This window comes from Narcine bancroftii, chromosome 5, assembly GCF_036971445.1.
Source record: "Narcine bancroftii isolate sNarBan1 chromosome 5, sNarBan1.hap1, whole genome shotgun sequence".
Taxonomy (NCBI): Eukaryota; Metazoa; Chordata; class Chondrichthyes; order Torpediniformes; family Narcinidae; genus Narcine; species Narcine bancroftii.
The window spans coordinates 56165608-56189010 of NC_091473.1; the positions used below are offsets into that span (position 1 = coordinate 56165608).

Below are 23403 nucleotides of genomic sequence, written 5' to 3' on the forward strand. Positions count from 1 at the left end.
CAGCTTAAAGTGGACAGACATTCTCTCCCATGTTTTGCAAGTTTAGTTCTCAGTTTCAAAAAGACATTGAAACAAAGGCTTACTCAAAAGGCTTATTAAATAAATCAATATTGCCATCTTTGAGAAACATTGTTCAAACTTGAATTTTATTCATTAATAGCCACACCTTGCCTTCACTTTTCACATATAACACCTGCTGCATCTTCATTTAATCTCTGAAGCTGAATAACTCATGGCAAACAGCTCTTCCCTTTTTCAGACCCCCTAGATATTCAGTGGACAGCCTACATTATGAACATTTGCAGTGAAGTAGACTAATGGATGTTTAGGTTCAGAACAATACAAAGTAACAGGGATACTCAATGAGATTAGAAGGGCACTTAAGTCTCCTGATTCAACAGAATACTTAGGCATCAGCTGTAAATGGTCATTGTGACAATTGATCAAGAAATACACTCAGTAACCTCATTGTCTCATTCGACACTGGAGTTAAACCTCGAGCACTGCAATCTATTTGCAATCTCAGCCTCTACCATTCCAAACTAAGACTCATGTTTTTACACCCACTGGTGCTCCAAAGCAGCCTGTGCAAAAGGATAGAGGAGCTGTTTCTTCAAACAGATTTATTTCTTTCCTTTTGAGATTCTCCTCCAAAAAAAATTACTGTGGGATACGAAGGATGGCACCCTGACAGTTTGTCACTGAGGAATTAAGATCATCCTCTTATTTCCAGAGGCATTCACTTCATGACGGGAAGGATGTGGATACTTTGGGGAGGGTGCAAAGATTTTTCAGTATGTTATCTGGATTGGAGAACTCTTTGGAGTTCCGAAGGATGAGAAGTGGGTTAATGGAGATATATAAGAATATGAGGGCCATAGATAGGGTGGACAACCTTTTTCCTGGGAGAACGATAGCAAATAGCAGAGGACATCTGCATAAGGTGAGTGGAGGAAAGTTTATGGGAAACCTCAGAGTTTTTCCTCAGAGAATGGTGGGTTTCTGGAATGCATTGCCAGGAGTGGTGGTGGAGGCTGATACAGTGAGGACATTTAAAAGACTTTTGGATAGGCACATGGACACAAGGGGGAAAACAGGTTATGGGTGTGAGGCTAGGAAGGATTAGATTGGTGTTGAGTAGGTTGGCATGACACCATGGGCCAAAAGGCCTGTACTGTGTTGTTTTGTTCTATATTCTATGTTCTCTCTGTGCTCATTGTCTATTGATTCCGTCTGTAGCACTGAACTCATCATGATTCCATTCTGTGATCCTCCTGCTTCCTGAGGTACCCGGTCACCAGAAGAAGGCTTTGAGCTGTCTGCATTAGGATGCTACTGGGATCATTAAATCATGAGAGATTGGCACCACTATTTAGTCTCTGATGCCAGATTCCATGCTGCACCCTCAGTAACTCCAAGCAGCCTCACAATAAGGCACCTGAGAGATTATTCTCACGTAGCAAGATTCATTATTCTTTCCTTGCAAAGAGGGATTGAAAATTAAATGAGAAACAGACAAGCATCACACAAGATCATAGAGTTTAAGTGAGAGGGAAAAAAAATTAAAAGAAGCTGAACGGCACCATCTTCACACAGAAGGTTTGTAGATATGTTGTGGTAGAGGTGGATACTTCTGCAAAATTTAGAACCATAGAAAACATTGAAAAAAAAACATTTTGACAGGCACATTGATTGGAAAGATTTAGAGCGATATTGGCCAAACCTAGGGAAATTGGACAAGCTCAAGTAGATAACTTGTTCGGTATGGACTAGTTGGGCCAAAAGGCACGTTTCTATGCTGTAAATCTCTACACACTGTCAGGACTTTATGCGCTCAGCATGTGAGGAGAGGATGCAAGTGGTAACTGAGGTTTGGATCTGGATCTCAGGTTGCCAATTGATTGAAAAGGAGTCTGTGAGGCTGGAGGCGAATCCACAGACACTCAATGCTTCTCCATCTCTTATTGTTAGGGGCATCCAGCAATGCTAATGGCAACTCTTTGTTTGCCTTTCTGCAGGGAAAAGGGAATTTTGTGTATATTACATTTTTTTGTGTTATTACCTGACAATAAAAGGAATCTTGATTTAGTGCAGAACCAGGCTCTTCGGCCCTCGCTATCCATGCTGACCGACAAGTGCCCATCCATTGTTGTCCTTTGCATACACTCCAATGTATTCGCCTTATTCACCTTTGTAAAGTGATGGGAAGGAATGGAGTGGTGAAAGGTATGACCAGAACCTGCAAGCAGTTGAAATAAAAAGGCTTTGTTCTGCGGCAGCTACACCAAAGGAGCAACAACCCACTTTAGAGAAACCCAATATTTAATCACATGGGAAATTTTCTAAATCAAAGTCTGCTCTCTGGAAGAGCATCGGTGGTGTGCACGTGTGCCTTTATGGGCTGACTGATGAGGCCTCAGCTGTGTGGCCAGCTGCCAGAAGCTGCAAGAAATTCAATTAGAGCTTCTCAATAACAGCTCTTGAATCTGAAATAGCACAGTACTACACAATGCTGGGTTTTTAAACCACACAGTGGAATATCACAATCTTTTTAAAACGGCTTAAGAGAGATCTGCAATGCAGTTTCAATGCCAAAAGCGTGCTAAGGAATTTCCAGCCCAGTTCCCTTCCATTGTTGGCATTGCATAATTTTAATACTTAAAGGGAATGTTACAAGAGTCATCAAATATTGTCGTATGGAAACAGGCCCTTCAGCCCAACTTGTTCATGCTGACCAAGTTGTCTGCCCAAATTAGACACATTTTGTCTGCGTTTAGCCTAAACACATCCCTCTAAACTTTTTCTATCCACGTATCTGTCCAGATGCCTTTCAGTCACTGTGATCGTGCCTGCCTCCATCACTTCCTTTGACATACACTCAAACCACATTCCGAATAGAAAAAAGGTGCTCCCTCAGGTCCCATTTAAATTATTTCTCTTTCCAAATTGTTTGGAGGAGATTTATTGCTTTCCTTTTGAGTGTATAGAAGAGATTAGTTCTTCCTCACCAGCTCTTGGCACCTCAATGTTTGCTCACTTCTGCATACAATGAAAGAAGAGAACTCACTGCTGTCAGGTTCAGTACAATCCGAGTGTCACAGTATGAGGTACTGTAAAGCATGAGGAATGCAAGGCACAATACTGCAATTAGACCTGTGACATTGCTGCGTACATACTGGTTGCAACACTTATTTGACGCTTCCCAGTGCCTAATCTGAAGCAAAACCCTCCTGGTGAAAAACTACCTGCTTCTACACAGTGCAGGATTCCAAATTGAAGTGCATCTGAGAGCAAACCATTTACTCCAAGTAATTGGGGGGAAAAAAAGGCAGATAGATGAGTCTGAGTTGTTGGCCAGCCATGTTCAAGTCAAACGAAGGAGCAATCTTATTGGTCCAACTGTTCCTAAAAGTCTGAATCCAGTCTAATATTCAACATGAGTTGAATATTCGTCACGTACAATGTACAGATTGCATCAAAATTCTTGCTTGCTGCAGCCAAACAGGTACATAAGATACACCAACAACAATAGTAAAAAAAAATATTACCCCAGATGAAAGACAGAAAAAGAGACAATAAATATCAAATGATAAATAAATAAATATTCACAGTTTGAAAATGAGCATATTGAAGCTAGAGTTTCTGGTCTTCAAGCTTCTGAACCTTCTGCCCGTTGGCAGCAGTGGGAAGAAATTGTGACCAGAAAGATGGGGTCCTTTATGATGTTGGCAGCACCTCACATGTAGAATCTTTAATGGATGGAAGATCAGTACCCTTGAGAGACTTGGCTAGGTTGGCCACATTCTGCAGAATTCTGCAGTTCCAAACCAGGCTGTAATGCAAATAGTCAGTATACTTTCCACAGTTACATCTCCAATTGTGATAGTTTTAATGAACCTAAATGTCAGCTTCTCCTGTGTTTGTGTGGAGAAGCACAATATGAGTTCTTCATGTGTGCAGGTAACAGAAATTTTGTTCTTTGTTTTCTAGATACCTGGAGCCATGTTACCTGACAGAGTGAGCTGGGTGGGTTGCCAAGGCAGTAGACCACAATTCCGAGGATACCCATGTTCCATATGGACTCTGTTCCACCACTTAACAGTGCAGGCTGCAAAATACAATGAATCAATGGTTCTTGCAGGAGAAAGTAAGACCTCATATTTCTTTGTTCATACCAGCTGTTTCCTCTGCTGAAGGTTAAGGTGACTGTACATGAATAATTCATGTGGGTTTTCTCTGGGTGCTCTCATTTCTTTCCATGTCCCAAAGACATACAGCTGGGTAGGTTAAATAGCCATTATAAAAAGTTCCTGGTGTAGATAGGTGGCAGAACTTGTAAGGAGTTGATGAGAAAGTGGGCAGAATAAGAGATTTCAAAATTAGTGGGGGAATGGGATTATTCTGTGAGCTGACAAAGTCTGGATGTGTGAAATTGCCTCAGTTTACCTTGGGAACAGTGGCATGCTCCACCCCAAAACCCAAAAGGTGTGTCATCCTAACCCCTCCTCACCATCACCCTTGTCACCCTCATCCCTTCCCAGGCATCGGTGAACTCCAGCAGTTTGAGAAAAACACTTCACCCACCGAAGCACTGTCAGGTTGGACAATAAATGCTGGTCCTTCCAGTGATGCCCATATCCTGAAATAAATTTAAATAAATCTTCCCTAAATTCCATTCATCTCTCTTCCATTTCTATAATCTCTTTCACTCTCCTCCAAACCTTTTCCCCCACAATTACCCTTGATTTCAGCCAACATCATTTTAATCCTTCCCTCTCACCAGACCATACCATTCTCCTGTGTACTGTGAATAAGCAGTCACGCTCGTGGCGAAGCAGGTGAAGGTAAAAGACTTTGGAAAGGATAGATTGTGTGAAGAATACCGTAGGCCCCTCTACAGATCAAAGTTACCAAATCATCAATGAGCAGCAAGTGCACAGTGACAAGACATACAAAGATCTTGTCAATTCCAAAAGTGAATAGGAAATGCAGACAGTCCCTGGATTACATAATGGTTCTATTCATTGGAATTATCCATAAGCCCATTTCTGCATGTCAGAAATGCCTGTTTTCTATAGCTACCTGTATTCAATCACTCCACATACATTTGCAACAATTATTTCATTTCATTGACTATTCACCTAAACTTTCCAGATAATCAAACTAATGGAACAATTATCCAATTGTAACTGAATACAAGAAAACATTTTATTATTAATTATCGCTTTCTTGAAAATTTGTTTAAAAAATATGAGAGAACTTAAGGTTTTCTATAACCCAGGTTATTCCTGAACAGGGTATTTATTCTTGCTATTCATTTGCAAGGCATTTATTGACCATTCCAAGAAAACCGTGGTAAATGTAATTGAATCTTCTATCCCTGTGCTGACCCCAAAATATGACAGTGGAGCATCATTGCACCTTGCTTCAGGATAGTGTGTGAAATCAAAGATGCGGGCACGGAAAGTTCGGCCACACTTCAGCTTCTCAGTGGCTGTTGTTGGGTGATTGTGTGTGTGTGTGTCTGTGTGTGTGTGTGTGTGTGTGTGTGTGTGTGTGTGTGTGTGTGTGTGTGTGTGTGTGTGCACACGTGTGTGTGTGTGTGTGTGTGTGTGTGTGTGTACATATGCACCTACATATCAAATGAGCTTACCTTAACTTCTATAGCTGTATGAGTGAGTTTCGGATGAGTGACTACTGTTGTACCAGAAGACAGGAAATGATATCTCCACCTGGAGTGCAACAGTTGGAGTGAGTGAGTAACACTTGCATTCTGCCATTAACAAGAACATTTTGCCATCCCCAGCTGTTCAGACTGACCCTCTAGAGGTTCTGTATGCCTTGAGGAAGTATGTCAAGCACTTCTTCGGATGCCGGGAGTGTGCCAAGCATTTTGAAACCATGGCAGCAGAATCCATGGAGCACGTCAGCAGCTTCAACGAGGCCATCTTGTGGCTGTGGTCTCATCATAACTTTGTCAATGACAGACTGGCAGGTGAGAATAATCTGCTGGGTGAACACCAAAACCAAGCAGGTAAAATTATTGTTTGCTCTAGAGGTGGCCAGCGTGTGAGTTTAGTCTCTGCGCTAACACTTCAATGAAGGAGGGAAAGATCCATATTTATATAGGCACTGTTCCATGTCTCAAATTATACCTGGAACAGTGAGAAAAGTTCTCAGCAGACTAGCAGATGAGCTGTAACATGCATAAAGTGATGTAAAGAGCACAATTTACACAGTATAGAGTCACTATTAAATGAAAGAGAAATTAACAGCAAGCAAGGGTAGCATGATCGCATGGTTATGGGGTTCATTCAGGAGCCTAATGGCTGCAGGGATAAATTGACAAAGTCTGTTAATGCATGCTTTCACACTCTCAAGCCTTCTTACAGATGGGAGAATAGAGAGTCTGTGGGGTGTGATGGGTCTTTCAGTATGGTGGCTGCCTTTTTGGGTACCGAGAAATGTTTGAGTTACATTCACCACCTTGTGTAATTTCTTCCTATCTTGAGCAGAACAGCTCCTGTCCCACACTGTGATGCATCCCGCCTGTCTGTTCCTGTAGAACACTGTCACTCTTCTCAGTCCCTGTGCACATCACTGGCCCACATTCTCACTGCTTGGGTACACCCCACCGATTCTCTGTGTCCAGATACATCACCCCCACCCCCAACCCATTCTCAGTGTCTGGGTGCATCACACCCAGTGGCATCACTAGGGTTGGTTTTACCCAGTGAGATAACTCATGATGTCACTCCCCCCCTCCCCTCCAATGGACTGTGTACAAATGTACCAAGCATAGAAGAAACAGGTGTGTGTTCCTTGAATGTCCAGTGTGGCAGCAGTGGCACTGAGCGGGGGGTGGGGGGCTCTGACTGGAGTGCATTAGAAGGTTCAAAAAGTAAATTAACATAGAGTTTTAACCTTGTAGGTACATTGATGCATGTAAGCTTACGAAAAATGTTTTTTGTTGTTTTAACTAAATATAGGGATTTTTATTTTAAAAAATAAATAAATTTATACTAAAACACTACACAAAAATTTTATAGACAATCATTTTAGAGTCACCCCCTCTGATGGTGTCACCTGGTGTGGTCCACAAACCCCTAGTGATATCAGTACCATTCCCAGTCCCAGGTACATCACCACCCTTCTGTTGTCAGTGCCTAGGTATATCAACTCCCCCCTCCCCCACCACCCGCCCCACTGTTCTCAATGTCTGAGTTCATCATGCCACCATTTTTCAACTCCAGCTACATTTACCATCCCCCCACTTTTTCAATGCCCGGGTACATCAACCTCCACCCAACCCCCCCCCCCCCCCCACCAACAGGTTTCTCACTCCCTGGGTACATCAAGCCCCCTTCCCCCAGGTTCTCAGTGCATGGATATATCACCACCCAGGTACAAAGGATCATTTATTGTGGCAGTATTCAGAGTTACTGTTGTACCCTATTTGTGGAGTTCCTGTGTTCATGCCACCTATGATCTTCAAGTGATTCTTCACATCAAAACTGTGCGGTTGAGTCGGAGCAGTGCTGGACTGTTACTGCTGCAGTCTGCACTGCTGTTGATGGATCTCACTGTACCATTCAGTAAGAGTAAACCACGGGACTCTCATTGCCCTTGTCACAATTATGTGTCTCACACTTCAGGTGACCCAATGGTAGTAGGGGTTAATGAAACAGCTTGGGGTTTGAAGAGGGGGATTGGGAGTGCACACAAAAAGCTTTCCTTGGATTAGGAAAGCTTTTGCAGGGCAGCAGGTGGCTCATGTGGGGACACAGACTACTGTTTGTCTCGCACAGCTTTCTTCAGTCTTGTGTGTCAAGAGGGGAGGGGCAGTTGTAGTAAATGGCACGTGGAGCCTGGCAATCCCTAGGGAAGGGTATTTGATGTGTCCCATTTAACTCCACTGACTCAGGGTCAATGAAGCATGAAATCCTACCATTTGTAAAGTGTCAGTACAATTAATCTGGCCTCCGCCTTTGCAAACTGTCTAATCACAGTTGGGATTTTTTTTAGGGTTTTATTGGCTGGTATTGTCTCCTGAGGGAGCTGTTCTCAATCCTTTCATTTCAGGCACTAAATATTGAGCAGATTGTGCACCAAATGAAACAGTTTCAGCAATGGTTTACTTAAAACTGTTCCACTTGACCGATGTGGCTCAAATTCAACTCTTTCAAGTCAGTTCATCTGAGAAAACCTTCTCAAAATTCATTCAGGGAGCAATGCAAAAAGCAAATGCCTTTTAATTCTGCTTGGACAATGTTTCAGCCAGTATATCAAGCTCCCCATTCCATTGTTTAACAGAGTTGGTCTCGTCACTATTACTTGGTCTCCCCAGGGTTTCTCACTGCAGTGACCTTTTGCTCAAGTCTTGTGTGCATTTCTCTCCTAAAACAAAGACACTCCTCTGTCACCTTGTTCCCTCTTTTATGATCTGAGATGAAGCAAGTGTGAGGAGACATAGCAACATAGTCACATAGCATGCAACAAGCCCTTTGGTCCATGCTGACCAGGCTGACATTCTGGACCAGTCTCATTTGGTCTGTGTCCTTCTAAACCCTTCCTTTTCATATTATCTGTCCAAATGTTTCTTGAACGTAATAATTGTACCCATTTGAAATGATTGAAATAAATGTAAAAACCCAAGGTATTTCAAGAATAAATGGCATGTGCTTCCTATGCCCATCTTGTACCAATATAGTTCACAATTTATCTTGGTGATCCTTTGCAACCGTCTCATTTCATGAAAAAACCCCCTTCCTCTCGACTGTTTGAGCATCTTGGCCTTGTCCAAAGCTGCACTTCAATTTTTAAAAGGTGTGAGTGAAGGGGGAGGAGGGCATGAGGAATGAGCTGCCCAGTAATACATTCTGGGAGATGGGACCTATGGTCGCCATAGTATCTCCAGCAGGTTATCAGATCCTATCAATTTCCCAGCAAACAACATAATTGAAGCACTGCTCTTAACAGCACTACACCAGCCCACTTGCCTCCATCCATACCCCATCTTGAACCAGAGCTCTGCCCTGGCCCAGGCATATTTATTGTGCAGTCTCTGCAGGGAATAGCAAGGTCACACCCTTGGCAAAGGAAGCAAATGCCGTGAAAGATCATGAACTTTTACTTTGAATGTGACCTGTCAATGTTGCCGATGGGCTAAATGCTGCAGCCTTTTAGTCAGGGAAGGCGTAGTCACCATTGTATTTGCATTGATTATCCAAATGCATCACTGGGATTTGCAGTCTCTTGGCTTTCAAACCCAGCTGCAACCATTCTTTGCTCTAGCAATTCCAGTGAGTACAACAGTAAGTACAAGTTGGCTAGTCCTGTTGTTCATCCCTGTTAACTGCAACAATTTGAGCATGCAGAAGGTTTAGTCTGGACAGGGACCAAGGGAGTGATGCAAGACATCTAGTGTTGAGAAAGGCATAATGCTCTCTGGGGAGAAAGCAGCAGCTGTAGTCTTTCCCTTTGTAAAGAGTGGAGGGGGTGGATTAAATACTCTGGGGCTTGAAAGGAAACCAACACAGGACATCATGTATGGTAGTAAATAGAAAGGCCCCATATATCAACAGAAAATGTAGTGAAAATGTGGGCCCCATGGGGGAATAAATTTATTCATGAGCATCAAGAAAATTCATGAGAGAAGATATTACTGAATAAAATAGGAACTGCATTGTTTCAAAGTAATTTTTACATCTATTGAGGGATCTTTATTTTGGAGTAGGTTTTATAATTATGGGTTGAATTTTATTTTTGTTTTAACAAATACAGATGAAGAGAAACTTCTTTGAAAACCAAATTCAAAAATTCAATTTTTACTTTTCAAAACTGATAAAACTCTGTTGTGGCAATTTTATTGTCAACAGTGACCTTTGCTTTGAGAATGCAGCTTTGAAAAGACTGATATAGTACAATTATTGCCACTGATGTGTTTGTTAGTGGACATTTAATCAAATACACCACTTTGTCATGTGCCTGTGGTAACTTGAGGGAAAATGAACCTGCAACAGGTTTGAATAACTTGCACTGTGCAGAGATTTTGTAGCTGTCACCAATTTAGTTATAGTTAGCTGTTGAAACTGAAAATTAAGGAATTTGCCAAAGATTTTCTCAAATAATTCTCAATAATAACCAAAAATAACCTGAATGAAATTGAAAGAAAAATCTCTATCACTCAATTCTTAATTATTATTTTTAAAAAGCCCCCGTGATTTTGCAAACACTCAATTCAAACTTACTTTCTCATTCATATTTTGTACACAGGCCATGGAAATTATGAACAGGATTAAAAAGTGTATTTTCCTCAGTTTGAGACTTTTGTAGTAATTCTTGAATTAGTTGCATGTTGGAATTTATTTTGTCATGAGATTAGGGGTTCCAGCAGGATCCAACTTGGGTCAATTAGAAAAGCATAACTTAGAATGGGAAAGAAAGATTGATGATTGTGGGACATCTCAAACAATTTAACAGCAAGTGAGGCATTTGGCTGAATCATCATCTTGAACTTGTGCTTATATTTGGAGTCGACATTACTCCTGTAACCATCTGATCCCATTTCTACACTGATAAAGCTTGGTTTTGCCAGTATATTTTGTGACACCAATCATGAATTTTGATTTAAAATGTGGAAAATCATCTGAACCTCTCAGACAATTAAGAAACCAGTGATAAAATTGCCAGAACAGGCAACTCCAAAAGATATCACTTTCCAAGAAAGTAATTGTATCCACAATTCATTGGTTTATGAAAAGCATTGGGTGTTATCATTGTGGTGTTTCTCATACCTTGTGTGGTTACAAAATATTCATGGATCTGGGATGTAGGAGAAGAGTTCAGTTATTCAGCCCAATGAGTCTACTCCACCATTCAAATCATGGCTGATGTATTTTTCCTCTCAACCTAATTCTCCTGCCTTCTCCTGCAACCTTTGGCACCTAATCTCATCAAGATACTATCAATCTCTGCTTTCAATGTACTCAATGACTTGTCCTCCACAGTCACCTGGGGTAGAGAATCCCATACACACCACCCTCTGTGAGGAAATTTCTCCTCATCTCTGTTTGAAGGACCCGTCTTTTATTCTGAGGCTGTGCCTTCTGTCCCTAGACTTTTCCACTACTGGAAGCATCTCCATTTCCACTCTTGATAGATAATGGAATTGATATAAAGGAGTTTTGTTCAAACCAGAAGTATGGTGGAAATTAAAAGCTCACTTGAAAAAACTTGAAACTTTTGTAATGGTCTGGGCCAGATGTGTGTTAACCTTGTAGATTAGGTCGGAAGATGAACAAAAGAAAAGCTACTGAGATATTAGTTACGCATTCACAGAATGTCACTGGCAAAGCTGACACTTATCATCCATCCATAATTGTTCTTGAACTGAGGATGTAGAAGAGTTGACCACTTTATTGTGCATGGAGCTACACGTAGACAAGATTGGGTAAGAATGGTAGATTTTTTACTGTTGCTACTTTTCTTCAAAGTTTAAATTAACATTTGTCAAATTACGTAAAATTAAATTCCCTGGTTGCATGAGGATTATATTCCAGTCTCATGATTCAGACACTAACTGGCACCACAGAGTTGTAGAATCCAAGACTACACAGAACACTGTAACAACAATGAAGGTGAGGCTAGATGTATCGAAGAGGTCAGTTTCTGCCAACTCTGATCTGATCTGGACTGATATTGGATTTCCTAACTCGTCTACCTGACCCTGCTAGTTTTCCTGCTTCATCCACCCCAAGAGGAGTATTTGCAGTTTTTCATAGTTGGTACCACCCTTACTTCTGGGTCAAGAGTTTAAGGACATAGAGATATGGGAGCTTAACATATAACTGACAAACTCTGAAATGCATGAGCAGATTTCTGAACACACGCAAACAAACTTGAGAACAAAGAAGGTCACGTGGAACTGGCAGTCTATCCTGGTTCTGCCTGCAAAACCCAATTGGAAATGGAATGCACTGCATTGCTCTTGTCATTTCTTTTAGAAAGCTACCTGCTGGAGTGAATGCTTTGAGTCTCTTGATTAACTTGCATCACCAAAAATGAATGTCTTACCGAGCTCTTAGTATTCTGATTAGCACATTGATGTAGACAGAGAGACAAGCAGATAATAGAGTGATGGCCCACCCTCGGCATTAATGTGATAATGCATGACAGTAAGCTGCAGTGAAGTGCATGGGGAGAGTGGGTCTGTTGAGGATTTGGTTCTCAATTTCTCTGAGTTCCATGATGGACGGCTGAATGGATAAAACCTCTGCTGCTAACAAGGCAGATTAACTGGATACTCCATTATTGGGTTAGCAGCCTGGACACCAAGTGTTTCAAACCAGGCAGGCCTCTTGAGGGCTGGTTGATCAGCAACCATTTTTCTTCCAACTGTTGAATAAAACCTTGCAATACTTTGGATTTTAAACTCAGAACCTCCACAGTTGCCTCCTGTGAAAATAGTCCTTCCTCTCTGGATACTTATTTCTTCACATGTTCTTCACAGAGTTGTCGATTTTTAAAGGTTCAAAGGTTCCTTTTATTGTCATGTAATTAAAAACAAAAAATGGAATATACATGATATACTGCTATAAAGGCAGAGTCACCATGAGCATTGCTTGGTGCATCTATAATAATAGAAAGAGAAGCAAAGGGAAGTCACCAGCACCTCACGGGATCGATCCATTGGCAACCCGAGCTCCAGATCCAAATCTCCAACATTATCAGGAAGTTTTTTGGCTCCCAAGGCCCTTTGAGAGCCCTTCTTGCCCTCAGCACCCTCGAATTCCGGTTCCTACACCTGGCTCCCATGAGCTAGTCTCCAGCAGCCCACAGCCTGTGTGGGTCCTTCAACCAGCTGATTTTAGATATTGAGAGTGGCTGCAGGGCGGGAGTGCTGAGGTACAAGATTGGCCATGATCCTGTCAAAATGTCAGAGCAGACACTAGGGGAAGGAGGAGGAGACAGCTGCTTCCACTTCTTACGCTTGGATGCAACCCGTATTACTTAGTGCCTCTGGGTCAACGTGACTCTCTGATCCTGAGCACCAGAAATTGCCTCTTCAGTGGCTTTTAAGAGGACAAGTGATATGATGCATAAACAAAGTTGTTGACTAAAACTGTTAGCTGTTACAGGGCAAAAAGATAGTAATATGTGTACCAGTCTGTTTTGACAATTAGCACCCTCCTGAACAAACAATGAGCAGCACAGAGGCATAACTGATAGAGCTACTGCCGCACTCCAACCACAACCTGGGTTCAATCTTGTCTTGACTTCAGGTGGAGTGAAACACGAAAGTCTGTAGATGCTGTGATGTATTAAAAACACACAGAAATGCTGGAGGAACTCAGCTGGTCTCGCAGAATCCATAAGAAGTAAAGGTATATTATTAACATTTCGAGCCTGACCCCTTTTTCAAGGAATAAGCAAAGAACAGGAAGGCGTCAGAATAAAGACTAAAGACTGGCAGGGGGAGGAATCCAGGCCAACCAAAGGTGTTAATTGAATATGATAAGAGAAGAGTTGAGAATTGATTTTTGGCTTCGAGAAAGGGGACAGAGGAAAAGGGGAAGAGAGAGACAGACAGACAGACAGTCAGACAGAGCTGTTGGAAGGATAGTGGGGAAACAGGAATAGTGGGGAGAGCGTTTAACGGAAACTGGAGAAGTTGATGTTAATGCCATCTGGTTGGGTCATTCCCATTCGGAACACTAGGTGTTCCTCCAATTTGTGGGTGGCTTCATTCTGGCAGTCCATGAGATGATGGACAGACATGTCAGCAAGGGAATGGGATAGGGAATTGAAATGGGTTGTCACTGGGAGATGCATACTATTGCTGCAGACAGAGCGGAGGTGCTCAACAAATCATTCTCCTAGTCTGCACCCAGTCTTTCTAATGTAAACTCTGTATGGAGTTTACATTTCCCCTGTGAATGTGTGGGTGAACTCTGGCTGCTCCAGATTCCTCCCATGTCCCAAAGACAAGGCAGGTTTGGTAGGTTAAATGGCCATTGCAAGTTGACCTGAGTAGGTAAATTGTAGATTCTGGAAAAAGTTGATATGAATGTGGGAAGGATAAAATGGACTTCATGCAGGATTTGTGTAAATGGGTGGATGATGGTCACAGCGATGATGGTCACTCTCTTTTGAGATGAGCCTGTTTCAATGCAGGAGGACGCAATGATGTTTTGATATAGTTCACTTATCTCAGAGAATGTAGTACATCTTGAAACCATATTGGCATACCTGATCATGACAAACTCCTCTAACACAGAGCCATTTTAGCCATCAGAAAGGGATCTATCAATTCTTCTGAATGTCAGGCTTTGAAGGCAGCTTTTCGCTTCGTCTGGATGGTGACAGTGTCTCAGCCAGGCAGGGCAGAGATGATTGGAAAATAACCATGTCAATCAAGCCAGGACTGAGTGAGATTAACTTTATCTGTACAAGCTAAGTTTATCTGTCCTCCACTCAAGGCAATTTTCTGGCAAAAGTACATTACTTTGATACTAAAGAACTGTAGATTTTCTCCCTGCTCTTTAAATAGTACCTCCACTAATTTAATCAACTTTGCAATGCAACAAATTCATTGCTGTGAAATGTAATTCCATGTCCATTTCACTAGCTGATACCACATTCATAGTAAATACCATATATACTCATGTAAAAGTTGAACTCGTGTAAAAGTCAACCCCTTTATTTTGGCCAAAACATCTAGAATTTTCCATATATCTCCTGTGAAAGTTGACTGTATCTCTCGCCTTGGCATCAGCCACCTGCAAGCCAGAGGTCCCGACGCCTCAGTCGCGAATTCATGCCTTGGCCCCAGCCGTCCTCGAGCCTCAGCTCTGGCTGGCCGCAGGCTGGAGCTCCTGATGCCTGAGTCACAAATCTACATCTCAGCCACCCACAGGCCAGAGATCCCAATGTGTTCGGCGCATTTTTCCTGCCCAGTTTTGGCTGCCCACAGACCGGAGTTCCTGATGCCTCTGACGGTTCTGACCTCCCCGTACCGGCATCCACTCTGACTCCCTCACCAGTTCCCACACCAACCACATCTTCCATGAGGCTGACACCTTCAATGCTGGATCCCAAAGCCTCATCCCACCCCACCACCATTCCCTACCCTTCCCTATCGCCTCACACCTCTCCCTACTTAACCCCCATCTCCTCCTTCGAGTTCCCTTATTCTTTGTGTTTTTATGTCACGGTGTCTGCAGACTTTCAAATATTACTCTTATGGTTTTTGTTACTTGATAGATCATGTGACTCACTGCACAGTCTCTATTATTACCATATATTTCAGCGGATAAGATGACACTTGAAGAACCCAAAAAAAGGGGGTCATCCTATAGGCCAAGTACAAAAACAATGACTTAAAATTCTACTCAAGATACCACTTGGCTGGTTCCATAACCCACCCTATAACAATTTTTTATGCTACCAGTATATTTTTAAAAAAGCTGCTGTCGTGTACACAATTTTTATTTTGCACTAAAATCCATTACCAATGAGGTGTTAAACCAATAAAAGAATTGTAACATTTTAAAAAAAACACATCACACTATTAAAATCGTTAAAAATCACTATCTTCAATTTCTGAGGCAAAGAACTCGGCAAGCACATCCGCAGTCTCACTGTTTACACTTTGCCATCATATAGGGTCCCAGTCTCAATCTGGTGAGTCGGCTTTGTTGTCAGTGTCCCACAATAAATCATCGTCCGTATCATCCTTTGCACTAGAGATACCGCACTTTTTGGAAGATTTTATTACAGTCTCTACTTTCACTTTATCTCATCCTTTGATCACAAAATCACCCAGCTCATCAAGTGATGCAGCATGCATAGCCCCTCCTTTTGTCATGGATTTTTCAGCACTCAACCCACAATTATTCCATTCTTCATGCACATGATCTTTAAATGGCTTCCTCAAGCTGACATCCAGAGAAGTCAAACCACCAGTAATAACAGGAAGCTCAGAATTATTTTGTGCTAATTTGGTTTTAGTGTTATCAGTTAAATGACTGCAAAACATATCCCAGACCAACTCAAACCCCAATCCTTGCATATACAGTCTGTACCACATGTTGTCTATCCATAATTTTACACCACTTTCATCCATCCATCCTTTTCCAGCTCAATCAACACAACACCAACACATGTATGGTACCAGTATGTTTGGGGCTTGTCTTATACCACCGATGTGAGCTAAAACCATGAAATTCAGACTGAAATTGAGGTCTCATCTTATCTGGACAGAGTTATTCACCTTATTGCCTTATTCACCGAAATATGTGGTACAGTAATTCATTGTTATTTTTGTTCTTTATTTGTTTAGAGGTCATTTGAACTTCTGCTACTGATATAGTATTTTGGACTCTTGTTTGAATTTCAGCCCCTGAAAAGTCGTATCCATGTAATAAGCAACTTCATAAATTTAACATTAAAAATGGTCGAGAAAATTCAACTTTTACATGAGTATATATGGTACTCTGAAGTGAAGTCCGAATACTCAAATAGAATTTCATTGAATCCACAGCTCAGAATCTGGTCATAATGACAAAATTCTCCTTGATGATGATTTTAAACTGATATTTTACACATTTCTTCTTCTGCCCTTATTCAGCTGCCTTTATGAAATTGTGGCAGCAGTATTGGTTCCAACAAATCAATATTCTTACAATTTTCTGATGATGATAAAAAAAATGTGTCATTAATCAACTACAAATATGTATAGACGCATTGAAATTCATACCCATTGCAGCTGAACAGAAATGCAAGGTACACCAACGAGAATAAATTAAAGGTAAAACATGAAAATCTGTAGACACTGTGGTTGAAGTAAAAAGCTGGAGAAACTCAGTGGGTCAAACAGTGTCCTTTATTTAGCAACAGTTAAAATACTTAACTGACGTTTCAGGCTTGAGCCCTTCATCAAGTAAGTCATTCCTTGAAGGGCTCAAGCCCAAAATGTCAGTTATGTATTTTAACCGTTGCTAAATAAAGGACACTGTTTGACCCGCTGAGTTTCTCCAGCATTGGGCTTTTACTTTTTTTTAGAATAAATTAAATTAGTACAATTTGCCAAGACAGGAAAAGAGATAATAAATATAGATAAATATTCATAGTTGTAGTTAGTGTAAGAAAAATAAAATTAGTGGTATTTCAATAATGCAATAATGATCCCAGTATAGTTAATGGATAGGGTAGTAAGGAGAGGTTCTAGACCCTAATAGCTGTTGAGCGGAGAGAAAAAAAAAGCTGTTCTTGAACTTTTGATGGTTTTCAGGCTTCTGTACCTTCTGCCAGAAGGTAGCAATAAGAAGAGTGAATGACCATGGTGATGGGGGTCCTTTATGATGTTGGCTGCCTTTTTGAGGGAGCATCTCACATAGGTTTCTGTTTCCCCTTTTCCAAAGAAAAACAGTCCCACTTGCTGGAGGTTTCTTGACAGATGTTTTCATTCCCAGCAATGTCCTTGTAAACCATTCCCATTCCCCTGATGCTCCAGATACCTTTTGGTGGTAGTATGGAGATCACAACTGCAGTTATTACTACAAATAAGGTTCCAGATCCATTTATTAGTACTCCCCTATATTTGCATACTGTTTCTCAAGACCAAATTGGTTTTGGAAGGCAGTGGCCTTCATATCAAGAGGGTTTGAGAATAGGAACAAGGATACCTTACTGTAGCTGTACAGGGCCTTGGTGAGACCCCACCTGGAGTATTGTGTGCAGTTTTGGTCACCTTATCTAAGGAAGGATGTTCTTGCAATGGAGGGAGTGCAGAGGCGATTCACCAGGCTGATCCCTGGAATGGCAGGAATGACTTATGAGGAAAGATTGCGCAAATTGGGATTGTACTCGCTGGAGTTTAGAAGATTGAGAGGGGATCTCATAGAGACATATAAAATTCTGGCAGGACTGGACAGAATGGATGCAGATGGGATGTTTCCAATGATGGGAAAATCCAGAACCCGGGGCCATGGTTTGAGGATAATAGGCAAACCATTTAGGACCGAGATGAGGAGGAATTTCTTTGCCCAGAGGGTGGTGAATCTGTGGAATTCATTGCCACAGAGGGCAGTAGAGGCAGGTTCATTAAATATATTTAAGAGGGAATTAGATCTATTTCTTCATTATAAGGGTATTAAAGGTTACGGAGAGAAGGCGGGGACGGGGTACTGAACTTTAAGATCAGCCATGATCTCGTTGAATGGCGGAGCAGGCTCGAAGGGTCGAATGACCTACTCCTGCTCCTATCTTCTGTGTTTCTATGTTTCTATGATAGAACAGCTACCTCATAGGGCGAGAGACATGGATTCCATCCTGACATCTGGTGCTTTCTGAGTGGAGTTTGTATGTTTTCCCTGTGACTTTTCTGGTATCCTTCAAGTGCTTTGGTTTCTTCCCACATCCCATGGATTGGTAGGTTTATGTATATTGTCCTTAGTGTAGAATCTCGGGGGGGAACTTAATGAGAATAAGGTAACTGTGCTGCAGGAATCATATTGTCATGCTGGAGAGGGTACTGAGAAGATATATGAAAATGTTGCCAGAATTTGCAGGCTTGAGTTACAGGAAAAGGTTGAACAGGCTGGAGCTTTATTCCTTGGATCGCAGGAGGATGAGGGGTGATCTTATGGAGGTGTACAAAATCATGAGAGAAATAGATGAAGTGAACGCATAGCAGGGAAATCGATAATTATACCAAAGTACATAGGTTTAAGGTGAGGGGGAAGAGTCTTAATAGGAACCTGAGGCATGTATTTTTATTTACACAGTGGATGATGAGTGTAAGGAATAGGCTGCTGGAGGAGGTGACTAAGGCAGATACTACTGCAACATTTCAGAAAAAAATTAGATGGATGTGTGGATAAATGGATGCATGGATATAGAGGGATATTGGCCAAATGCAGGTGGGTGGGACTAATGTGGGTGGAACCTTTTGTTTGGAATGGCAAGTTGGGCCGAAGGGCCTTTTTCCACTCTATATGACTGTGATTTGAATTAAAATTGGGATTAATGTAGGAATAGTGTAAATGGGTGGTTGATGGCTGGCACAGACTCAGTAGGGTGAATGGTCTGTTTCCATGCTACATCTCACTACAATTTTCTATCCCTCTCACTCTTCAACATGGCACAAACTAATAGAATATGTCAATGGCTTTTCACAAGGCTGCTGATCATTCACTCCTTTGCTCATGACAGAGATAGAGAGTAAAGAGAGTTGAAGTTGGCATCAGTACTCCAAGTCTGACTGCAGGTGCTCAATCACCATTCAGTGCTGTTCAGTTAACAGCAGAGAAACCATTGTGCCAAACCTTATGTCCCCTCCATAAGACTTAGGAATAGAAGTAGGCCATTCAGCCCATCAATTCTGCACTGCCATTTGATGTTTTTTTTCCTTTCAACTCCATTCTCCTGCCTTCTCCCTTTAAGCTTTGAAGTCGTTACTGAAAAAAAAAACCTATCAACCTTTTGCTTTAAATGCACCCAAGTATTTGGCCTCTACAGTTGTGTGTGGCAATACATTCCACAGATTAACTACCATTTATCTGAAGAAAGTTCTCCTCATCTTGGTTCTGAAGGGACATCTTTTTGCTCTGAGGCTGTGCCCTCTGGTCCCCATGAAACATCCTTTCCAACTCCAGCCCTTACAATATTTCCAATTCCAGCCCTTACAATATTTGGTCCTCATTTCACGGTGTAAAAATTAAGCCTCCCAATTATACATTGTATATACAATTGAACTTTGTTTTATGTCCCTTTAGGTGCTCTAAATGAGGATCCAAAATTCCCAAAACTTCAGTGGCCACCTCCAGACATGTGTGAAGAATGTCACTCTGAGGTCAGAGAACGTCATGTGTGGGTTACAGATGAAATGTTGAAATTCCTCAAGGTACATTATTCTCAAGAAAACATAGACTACAGTTATCTGGAAGATGAGCAGGCACTCCTGAAGAAGCAGAAGATGAGGGAAGATTCTTGGCATGACCAAGAAAAGTCTGGCCCAGAAGAAAAGCAGAAGAAAGACAAAGGAGGAGACCAGGTCGAGGAGGAGGAGGAGGAAGAAGAAGAAGAAGAAGAAGAAGAAGAAGAAATCAAGGTGCTACCAACGGCAAATGAAGAACAAAAGATCAAGCAAGTGAACATAAGGAGGACTAGGAGTGAGAAAAGGACTTTTGTCAAGTGGAAGCGTGATGCTAGAATGAAAGAAGATGACATTGTTGACCTGGACTTATTTGTGAATGAACAATACAAAAACCAAGTTTTGAAGGACAGGGAAGAAAACAAGAGAACCAGCCTGGTGAACAAGAGGTACCGTGGACCCCAATTGCACTTGCAGTCCATCGATGACTCTGGGTCATTTGAGCAACCTGTGCTTCAGGAAAGACCGCAGGGTTGGGTGGGCAGGAGTAGGCAGCTCTGGGATCAAACAAACTCCAAGAAGAAATGGACAGTTCTGCTGGGAACAAGATTCTCCCACATGGACACCAGCTTCTGTATTCTGCTGTACTTTCTGTCCGCTCTGTGTCTCCTAACCATGTACCTCTATGTCAAAATGAAGCTTCGGTGGAGGAAGTGGAAATGTTGGTTCGCTTCCGCCTCGGTTGGTGCACAATATGGGTGGGAAAGAAGATGATGAAAACTAACTATAGGGTTCACAGGAAGTGCAATGATGTTTAATTTTGCTCAGATTAACCTTTCATTGACACAGAAGCTTTTGAATTAGAAATAATTCAGAACATCTGTGTCATAGGGAAAACGTGATTTCCTTGGGATTACCAAATTAAAAATTATTGGAGATGCTTAATCAAAAAGTAAGTTATTCAAATGTGAGATATTATCCCCTGACTAGGCAAAATCCTGAGGTTTCAATACCTCTCTCTATGACAAAGGGTTTCTGGTTGAGAAGGCATTTTAGGATATCACCTAACTATGAAAACACATCCTAACTCTGCAAAGATAAACCTATTATTTGGGCGCCTATCCCAAATAGCAAAAGAAGGAAATTTTAGAGCTAGATTTTGCTGATTCCTCATCAAGACATGTTAGATCAGCCCCAGTCAGAGTTGGTAAGAAGATCAGGCAAGGGGGCAGGATCTCCACCACTTTCTTCTCAGGAGCATGTAGACTTTCCCACAGTTCCCTCTGTTTCTCATAGAGTGACTCCGGAGTGTCACTTGCCCCAAACTATAGCTGCTGTACTTTTCCAGTGAGTCTGGAGAAACATTTCAGACCCTATCTTAGCAGCATCCTTTTCTCAAATTTTTTTTGGCCCATAAGCCTGTGTTTCCTAAATACACCTGATTGACCTACATCCCTGGTACGTTTTTGAACAGTAGTAAGAACTGGAGCACCCAGAGGAAACTCACGCGGACACAGTACAAACTCCCTACAGACAGCATGCGATTCGAATTCCAGTCACTGCCTAACCCTACCACCGGATTGTGATGAGCTTGATGGACAATCCCATACAGAGCATGTTTAGGGACAATGATCTTGCACTAGACTGCTTGTCCAAAAGTGACTTTCACTAGAGAAGTTACACCAAGGGCTCAGTATGGCTTCACATGAATTCCCAAGTCGCTCACCTTGGTATCTTGCAAGCATTCCAGCTCGTGGAATGGTCGAAACTTGAAGAGAAAGATTTTACTTCCAATGGGTGCACAGGTGTGTATTGATACCCTTCAAGTAATGAAGACAACATTGAAAGTTTGGACAAAATACCAGACTAACAAGTGGTCTATCACCACACAACAACTTTAATTTTGAAAGGCCATAAATAATAATAAACATAGTGACCTTAAAACTTTGCCTTTCTAGCACATGGCCTGCTGGACAGTGAGAGTGACATTTTAGGGCGGAACAGTATCCAAGGTTGGTATTTTCTAGCAGGTGCCATACATTACTCAACAGCTCCACTTTTATTTCTTCAATCAACAGCTTGTGGGTTCAATTCACAGCAAGAAAATTGAACAAACAATGCAGGCTGATAATATGAGTCAGTATAAAGAGAGTACTCCACTGACATATAATGATATTTTCTTTGAGGAGGAGTTATAAAGGAGACCCAAGCTGACTCCCAAGTGAAAAAAAAATCCCTTTGCAATATTCAAAGAAGGATAAGGCATTTGCCTCCAACCAACAGATTTTTTTTTTCATATTGAGAATATGCTCTATCCTAAATATCCCTGAGTGCTGCACCATTCAGTGGTCAGCTTTGAATTAATTAGGATGGCACATTTCCTTCCCTACAAGTCAATCGTAAACACAATGGCTTTTTAACAAGAATCTAGTAGTTTCACAATTAAACGATGGTGACCAATGGTAAAAATGCCTTGGAGGTCCTGCGGCTAAGAAAGGTACCAGAACCTAGTAAACTGCTTCTTTCCAGCAGAAGTAATGGTCTAATCATAAACACTGATGCTAATCATTTTAGTGCCTGTCTTGCAGCTGGGAGAATCCTGCCTGCCCATTGTGGCTTCTTTCGAAGGAGGCAATCTTGTGTCCATAGCCCTGCCTGAATACAATCGCTGAATCCAACAGCTAATAAATATGAAATAAAACAGTTGCATTCATGGCAACATGAATGAAGAGCTCTCCAACCAGAATCCTCAGCTAATCTCCCAGTAATCTTTTATCATTTGGTCTATTCCTACTCTAAGTGGTTTGAAGAGAATCGCCCTCCTGTCCTCCTTCGTAAACTAGCAAGCCCACAGATCAAGGAATCTTATGAGATTTTCTGCCCTCCCTGGGAAACATATTTTTGATTTATCTTTATGTGATTTAAGATTTTAAATTAAAAGAAAATCTTTTAAGTTTTACCTTCATCGAACCTCTTTGTTTACTTTGTTTCACTGATTTCCATCCTCCAGATAAACTGTTGGGGGTTAATGTCATGCACATTTCACAGTGAGGCATGAAACTGACCCCTTTGAATTTGGCGCTCAATTGAGAGACCAATGCAATACTTGTGTATGTTCATACCCATTTAATGCTTCTTACGTTTCAACAATAGTGTTTTTTTAGACAGCAGTGTTGGAAAAATTTAACATAAATTAACACAATTACTCAACTTGTGGCTGTTTACACTGCACCCCTTAAGTTCTGTGCGCGTTAGTCCTGGTGCTTTTACCTGGAGCAATGTGGCCTGCATAATCAGTTGGACGTCAAACTCATGAGGTGAGTTTTGCGGTGCGATTTACACTGCAGGCTTCCCCCGAAAAATAGCAGAGGCCCTGCAGGATAAATTGTGGTCCAGGAATTGAATAAAAATTCTTGCACTTACCTTTTTAGACTGCCCATGCAACGGCAAATTTCGTTGATTGTGCCATTACATGCCTGCAGTCTAAAAACCCTATATGTCTACACATGGAAAGCATATGTGGCAAT

The 23403-nt window shown here is 41.6% G+C and overlaps 1 protein-coding gene across 1 annotated transcript in view; it reads left to right on the forward strand.

Annotated features, from left to right (window-relative positions):
- qsox1 (quiescin Q6 sulfhydryl oxidase 1) overlaps positions 1 to 22841 on the forward strand; it is a 151318-nt gene extending 128477 nt beyond the window's left edge. Inside the window, exons 10-12 of the mRNA XM_069937480.1 lie at positions 3991 to 4147; positions 5807 to 5995; positions 19779 to 22841. Coding sequence (XP_069793581.1) covers positions 3991 to 4147; positions 5807 to 5995; positions 19779 to 20650 — 1218 coding nt within the window. The 3' untranslated portion in view covers positions 20651 to 22841. The remainder of the gene's footprint in view (positions 1 to 3990; positions 4148 to 5806; positions 5996 to 19778) is intronic.
- The last annotated feature ends 562 nt before the right edge of the window (positions 22842 to 23403 follow it).